At 55.2% G+C, this 8,035-nt stretch overlaps 1 protein-coding gene across 1 annotated transcript; it reads right to left on the reverse strand.

The window, feature by feature from the left end:
* Positions 1-2,980: 2,980 nt before the first annotated feature.
* LOC121160433 (anomalous homeobox protein-like) lies at positions 2,981-7,688 on the reverse strand. Its single transcript, XM_040986224.1, has 5 exons — positions 7,440-7,688; positions 6,731-6,879; positions 4,607-4,740; positions 3,453-3,608; positions 2,981-3,030 (listed from the first exon to the last, which is right to left on the reverse strand). Exons 1-5 carry the CDS (start codon positions 7,686-7,688, stop codon positions 2,981-2,983), a joined length of 738 nt encoding a protein of 245 aa, XP_040842158.1.
* Positions 7,689-8,035: the final 347 nt, after the last annotated feature.

Below are 8,035 nucleotides of genomic sequence, written 5' to 3' on the forward strand. Positions count from 1 at the left end.
ATTCCTATTTCTATATCTATCTATTTTTATTTATTCAAATTCTATTTCTCTGTCTCTCCTCTCTGTATATCCGCCTTTCCAATGAAAAAATAATAAAAATAAATTAAAAAAAAAGAGAGAGGATGAGTGATCCAGGATGCCTGTGGGGCAGTCTCTGCTATGGTGGCACTGAGTCTGGGTCTAATTAAAAGACCAGGAGTCCCAGCAGAAGAGCCTGGCTCTCCCCGCCAACAAACAGGATCTAAGTAGGTCAGTAACGGGTGCAGACACGGTCTGCTCCAAGTAGACTCACCTGTGAGGTTAGGATCGCTGAGGGCAGCGACAGACACAGCCAGAGCATCATCTGCAGGGTGCATCACAAAGTCCTGCCTGTGACCGGGGACCAGATGTCCAGCCTGCAAGGAAATATCCTTGGAGGATGCAAGCGCAAGGGACATCAACCACGATTCAGAGGCCACCAGAGAGGGCTCCACAACGCTACTGTTGGCAGGCAGAGTGCAGAGACCAGAGCCAGGGCAGATGGTGAGGACGGAGGCAGGATCATTGCCATGCTCTTCCTGGTGCATCTCACCACCCTGCAGGAACCTGGAAAACATAGCAAAGACTGTCCCTCCATCGACAGTGGGGGCTACACAATGTAGGCTCGTCTAGGTTCAACCACAAAGGCTGCAGGGCCCAGCACAGCACTAACACACTGCTCCTATTCTATTTTTTTTTTAAGAAGAAGGGTTTTCTTTATTTTTATTATTATTTTTTTTATTGGAAAGGCGGATATACAGAGAGGACAGACAGAGATGAAGATCTTCCATCTGATGATTCACTCCCCAAGTGAGCGCAACGGGCCAATACTATGCCGATCCGAAGCCAGGAGCCTCTTCCGGGTCTCCCACGCGGGTGCAGGGTCCCAAAGCTTTGGGCCGTCCTCGACTGCTTTCCCAGGCCACAGGCAGGGAGCTGGAAGGGAAGCAGGGCTGCCGGGATTAGAACCGGCGCCCATATGGGATCCCGGGTGTGCAAGGCGAGGACCCTAACCACCCCGCCACCGCGCCAGGCCCCTATTCTAAACCTATGACTGCCACTACAAGGACTGTATTCCTACGAAAAAAATCTAGAAATACAAAAGACATTTATGTAAAAGATTGATTAATTTGAAAGGCAGAGTTATAGAAAGAGAAAGAAGACACATAGAGACAAATCTTCCATCCACTGGTCTATTTCCCAAATGGCTCGGCTGAGCCGGTCCAAAGCCAGGAATTCCATCTGGGTCTCCCACATGGGTGCAAAGACCCAGGGAGTTGGTCCATCCTCTGCTGCTTTCCCAGGCTATCAGCAGGAAGCAACTAAAATTTAAACCAGCAACCACACAGAATGGCGGCACTGCAGGGGCAGCTTTACGCACCACACTGCAACGCCAGACCCAGGGCTAGACTGCACCAGACCTGGCTTCCAGAGATTACTTCATGAAGACCAACCACAAAAGCATTCATAGTTTATTTACAATGAGCTTCAATGCAGTGTTGGCAACTTAACATGATTAGCAAAAGCCCAATAGTCCAGAAAATAAATGCCAGTTGATTTTAAAGGCATACAAGGCAGAAGTTGGTAACGAAGCATTGCATTTCAAGGAACGCTCACTGCATCCCCTCCCTGGACTTCAGTAACACACCATTTTACAGCTGGAATCGAGGTCATACGAACCTACCAGAGGCCCAGGTACAAATGTCCTCAGGAGGGACCACATGCAACACAAGCGTGTGACCTAACGATCAGACCTGACATGAACCTCAGGCCCACAGCTGACAAACACCGAGCTCTCTGTACTTTCCTTATCTTTATGAGGCAGCAGACAAATATGGGCTGGTTGGAAAAGCAGCAAAAATCAAATTCTAAAACTCTTTCATGACCTGTTCCTCCTTTTCTCTATCTGCCTACTGTGAGAAGGACTAACGAAATAAGCCAAGAAAAAACACTACACGCTTAAAAATCCTTCACTTAGCAGCAGCATGGCCTCCCCCTAGGTGACTTCTGGACACCTCACCACTAGGAAACCACACCCCCAGCTGCCCTCAGGACTCAGCCTCAGCCTTGGTCTGAGCTTGGATTCTTGGTTCACTCACACTCTTTCGAAGCTGGCGTTGAAGTGTGTTGGGTTAAGCTGTGGCCTGCAACTCTGACATCCCATACTGGACCCAGCAGTCTCAGCTGCTCCACTTTCCAAGTTACCTCCCCAGCAATATACCTGGGGAAGCAGTGAAAGATGCCGCCCTGGGTGCCGGGACCCCTGCCACCCAAACGCAAGACCCGGAAAGAGCTGGTTCCTGGCTTTGGCCTCACCTGGCTCCAACTGTTGAAGCCATTTGGGAAATGAACCATAAAATAGAAAAAAAAAAAATCTCTTGTTCTCCTTTCAAATACATTGTTTTAAAAAGTGCACTTGGTTTTCCTGTAATAAAGCCATATACTTCTTCTCCAAGGTTCAAAAATGCCTGCTGCAGGTGCTCAGCTTCTTCCTTCCCACATTCCTTCTGCGAGGTCTTCCTGGCAGTACACAAAGCAGAGTGCTCAGACAGCATTCTGCAAAGGAGAAAGGTGCTGACCGCACGGGATGCACAACAGACAGACTACAGCAGACTCACAAACCACAAAAGCTGGGGTCGTCTGCAGGCGAAGTCAATCTCCCCCCTTTTCCCAAACACACATGAAGGTGGGCCTCGCTCCATGTCAGGTTCCAGAGTCACAGCTGCTCTGTCTCTGATGTGGCTTCCCCTTCCTCCAATCAATCAGCAGTCACTGACCTGGTACCTGTGCGGTGGCCCCAGCACACTCACGCCCACTTCCCATCCTCACCTTCAGCTGAGAAGGCGAACGAACAGGTGAGATGGCCCCATAGCACGTGAGGACAACAGTACCTGGGAGCCAGGGGCCTTGAGATCGTCTCAGCTCCAGGAAGGTCTGTGACCAGGGCCAGGGCCTCCCAAGGTCATTGGAGGGCGTCTGGAGACTGCGGAGGTACGCCGTCCCTGGGCCAGGCTGGAAAAAAACAGAGGGAAGGAGAGGCTTCGGGACTCTATCTCGGCCTCCCTTCCAGCAAGTAGAGCAGGGTGTGGCCACTGGGTCATCAATCTTTGCTGTGAGCTATCCCCAGACCCACATCTACTCCCTGATCCCCACACCGATGCCCATCTATCTCCACATGGCAATCTGGGCACACGGGCGGGGGGCCGGGCACCTACAACCTCACCTACACCATTCCTCGGCACAGTCTGACTCTCTCTACCTTCAGGATTAGCTGGCCACCAGGTGAGGTCTTGACTGTGCTGAACATTGGTGAGGTCTGCACCTATAGCCACAGTGCCCCTGTTCCAGCGTCCCGTAACAGTTAATGCAACGAGGGGGCTTGTCAGAAAGCAAACCTCCAGATACCATGATGCTAGGGCCTTGGAGACACCCACCGGACCAATGACACCAGCGGTCCAGACGTCTCTCCTTTGTACCGGGGTCTTTGGCCACCACCCGCTGGGCTGGCTGCACATGCTGGAGCAGGGACTGCTGGCACCGCCGGTAATTAGCAAACCAGTTGTAGACCCGCTCTGCAGTCAAGCCAAACTCTCCTGTCCGAAAACAGCACAATTAGCTTTGTTAACTCCTGGTCCGTGCCCACACTTCCACAGAAACCAAGCTGACCCCTCCAGAGGCAGCAGAATCGGCACCCGCTGCGCTGGTGGCTGACCAGGGCCTCTCCTAGCCACCTGCTTGGAGAAGACACAACACCTCCCAGGCCCAGGCTCAGTTCGGGAGTCAGGCCAGGCCAAGCGTCCTAGGGAGCAGAGCCTCAGCAGGCCTTGCAGAGCAGGCCCGCAGTGTCCTGAACCTCGGAAGGGGCCCGCAGTGTCCTGAACCTTGCAGAGCGGGCCCACGGTGTCCTGAACCTTGCAGAGCGGACCCACAGTGTCCTGAACCTTGCAGAGCAGGCCCACAGTGTCCTGAACCTTGTAGAGCAGGCCCGCAGTGTCCTGAACCTTGCAGAGCAGGCCCGCGGTGTCCTGAACCTTGCAGAGCGGGCCCGCAGTGTCCTGAACCTCGGGAGGGGCCCGCTGTGTGCAGTCACCGCCCCCAGCACCATGCACCCCACACACATGGGGCGAGCCTGAGCAAAAGCGCCAGCAGAGAGGGGGGACCCAGCCCAGTAAGCAGCAGACAGGAGAGGCCACCTCGGGAGGGGCCTGCTGTGTGCAGTCACCGCCCCCAGCACCATGCACCCCACACATGGGGCGACCCTGAGCAAAAGCCCCAGCAGAGAGGGGGGGGACCCAGCCCAGTAAGCAGCAGACAGGAGAGGCCACCAGGAGGAGCCATGCGACCGCGGGACGGATGTGCTGAGGGAGCAGGAACCAGGCACTGTGGGCCAATGCCCCTACCCTCAACCCACACCCAGTACCAGCCATCTCAGCCTCCATGCCTACAGCCACACTGAGAACCTAAGAAGGCGACTGGGACTGCCCTCTGTAGACTAGGCACAGGGCACGCCCTCCCAAAAGAGGATAAAGAACAGGCGTGGGGGCAAAGGCCCAGGGACAGGCAGCTGAGGCAGAGGTAAGGCTTCCACCTGTTCTTACCCGCTGAGCCTTGCTGGGGTTAATGCTCACGGCCAAGGCAAAGTCTTGAAGCCTCCTGCGGACCTCTCTGGGGAAGTTCCGACTCTTGAGGCCATCCGGGCAGAGGCCTGCGGGTGGGGGATTCCTGGAGGAGATGAGAACAGCACAGTGAGGGGGCCCAGCGGTCCCCTGCCCTGTGACAGCAACATTTCTGAGGCAAGCCTGTCCCACAAGTGAAAATCAGCGTCTAACCCACACACCTGCAGGCCATGGCGGGGAGCTCAGCCCCAAGACCCCCAAAGAGGGCTCCAGGATCTGGGTTCCCACCCCTATGTTTTCACATTTCCATATGGCTTTTCCCTGTCCTCCCTGTCTGCCCATGGGACTTATGAGGCAAAGTCCTTGGCCTTCCCACCCATCTCTCAGTGCAGCCCCACCCCCATACCCTTGTGCCCTTCTCTGCCCAGCACTTCCTCCCTAGATTTCACTGAGTTATCATCACTGACTTGCCACCATGGTGCCTGCCAGCCCACTGCACCCCTCAAACCCATGGGACCCCGGCAATGAGGCTGCAGCTGATGTTCTGTGTATTGGCTCCACTTCCCTGCCTCCCTAAGGACCTTCCAGATTCCATTCCAATTCAAGTGTTTCTTGCACCAGAGGCATCGGGGCTGGTAAACATTCTGGCGGCTCTCACCTCCCCCCAGCCCTCCGGCTGCTGCCTCAGTCAGGGCTCTCCCAGTAAAACTTCTCTAGCTTCACCCAGGGTCACTGAGCCAGCTCCTCCCCTCACCACGGGCAGCAGAGGGTCACTGCTGTTCTCCTTTATCACCCTGGACTTCCCTCCCTGCATGCCACACCCCGCACTTCCCCTCACCCCCTGGCCACTCCTCAGCTGACCACTGCAGGGGGTATGAGGAGCAGCTAGGCTGCTCAGGCCACTGGACAACATCCCCAGCACTACTCCTGAGATTGAAGCCTCCTGGAGCTAGGCAGAGGACATGTCCAAGTTGGTCACAGTTTTTCGCCACCACTGAATATATCTTCATTTCTACTGAGGACAAATATCACTTCAGTTGAAGATTTCAGCTGCAAAGCCTATGTGGACGTACATAATGCAGTGGGCACCTTACACATCCCAAATGCAGCTCATCTCCCTGGAACCACTCACCCCACCCCTGCCCTGTGTGCCTAAACAAGAACCACCACACTCCTGGTTCCAACCCAGGGCCCAAAGCCCTGGAATCTCTTCCCTTTTCACTGCATACAACTGTTCTTGGGCCATGATTTGGGTCCTGGACAATGCCTGAGCCGCAAAGAGACACCACCCTTCCTGACAGCCCTCAGGGTCAGCCAGCACCATCAGAATACAGCCCTGGGCTCTCCTTGTGGTTCATCAGTCACTCTCCCCGCAGGTGAAAATTCAGCCACCACCTGTCCCTATGGTTACAGGCGAAGGTCACTGCTGCATTTTCCAAAGGCTGTGAACACCCCTTCAGCCAGCGGACATCCCCTAAACCAGAGGTCTTAAGCCAGACCTCTGAGGTTGCCACTCTCTCTGCCTTAAACACTGGTGCTCACAAGACCACCACCATCCCTCAGGTAGGGTCTCCTTCCAAGGCTGGGATAGACCTGCACTACCAACACTGAAGAAGCCCCTCCCCACAGCCCAGCCCCCTCAGACCATGGTCTCTGCAGAGACCCTCCCGCTAGCGACGGTCGATCCGCTTAGCACTCCGTGGTCTCGTGTCAGTGCCACCTGCAGGAAAGCAAAGCCTAGGGTGCCCCAGCATCCAGACCCAGGGAGTGCTCCCCAAACAGCTTGAGTGACAGATGCCACCCCTACACTGGTCACCAAGTGGCTGCCTCTGCTGGGCTTCCACTGGCAGGCTGTCAGCCTCTGTGTGGTGGGTCACACAGCCCTAGCGGTCCCAGGCTCACTGACTGCTGGACTCTGAAGGACTTGCCTCACATTGGCCTCCCTGCAAGCAAGCCTCTGTAGTACAATCCATCTCTTCTTCCAGGAGCCACAGGGAGGGGTGGGGTAGCACTCAGAACAAGACCTGTGAGCCTTGCTTGGCAACAGAAAATAACGTAAGGGCATGGCCAACCCCCCTCAGGAGCCCCTGACACACAGAGCTAAAGCCCAGCAGTATCTCTTCCTGCAGCGGAACTTCTGCACCGGGGTCAGCGCAGCCACACCCAGCTTCCTCCTGGCCAGGTCATAGTGAATGTCGTTCCAGAGCTGCACCAGCTCACGGCTGCCTCCTGGCACCCGACAACCCTGTCAAGGAGAGTCCACTAAAGCCACATGTTGGTAGGAAGAACCAGGTCTGGATGGACCCACGGTTAGCAGTGCTGAGGGCGACAGTGGGAAAGGAATAAACAGGCACAAGCTAGAACCTGGAACAAGTGACATCAAGCGGCCAGGGAGACATCAACTGCACAGAGCAAGGTCTTGGCCTCCTGCAGAGGGAATGACATACTGAGAGGGACTCCAGGTGCCGCCAGACTGGGGACCGGGGTGATGACGGGTGTACCTGGCCTTCTGATCACTGTCAGCGCTTCAAAGCCAGAAAGAAATCGGGTTTCACTCCACCTGCTGTGTTTATGAGCTGGCACCACTTGATGCACATCCAGTACTCAGATTCCCAAGCTGCTTGTCACTCACTCAAGTGAGAATTACCGGAACTAATCTTTGTATAAAACACCTCTCCCAGGCAGCCCTAAGGGGTTGGTCTGTGAGATGTGGGCCAGCAACTCATTGCTAGCTCCCGGCATACGGATAATGCTTGAATGGTGCACCCTGCCCCTCCTTCCAATGGCCACTGAGCCCACATGTACCTCCAGAAGCCGGCAGGCCGCCTGTTGCTGCTCCCGCTGGGCCGGGACACGGGCACACACCAGGGCCACATCTGCATTGTCCAGGAGGTGCGGGCACAGCTGGCTGTCCAGAATGGCAGAAACCAAAGGCTGCATCTGAGTGAGGTCATCTTGGATGTCACGGCATAGGCTGCCCGCGAGGGGCACCAGCTCCGCCGGGGGTGGGTGGGTGTTCCCGTGCTCCCTCAGCAACATCAAGAAGCTCTGCATCATACCACTCTGCCAACAAAGACCAAGATCAGACCATGTGACACAGCAGGCCACACTGCAACCTCCATGCCAGATCAGCTGTGGTGCCCAATTGGGAATGGCCAAGGACCACACGCCTGCAAAATTTCCTTCTACCCTCCACCAGAAAAAGTCTGAATCCTGAGAGGGTGACCCCAAGGGAGAGTGGCCAGCACTAGTCCTCCTCTTTGTCAACACTATTACTGATGTCATTGGAATGAGGTGGGGAGAGAACTCCTGCTAGTCTACTCCCCAAATATTCACAAGAGGCTATGCAAAGCCAGGTGAAAATTAGTATGGACCTCCCACGTGGACAACACAAACCGACC

The sequence above is a fragment of the Ochotona curzoniae genome, unplaced genomic scaffold (assembly GCF_017591425.1).
Source record: "Ochotona curzoniae isolate NIBS_2020 unplaced genomic scaffold, NIBS_Ocur_1.0 contig_4502, whole genome shotgun sequence".
Lineage (NCBI taxonomy): Eukaryota > Metazoa > Chordata > Mammalia > Lagomorpha > Ochotonidae > Ochotona > Ochotona curzoniae.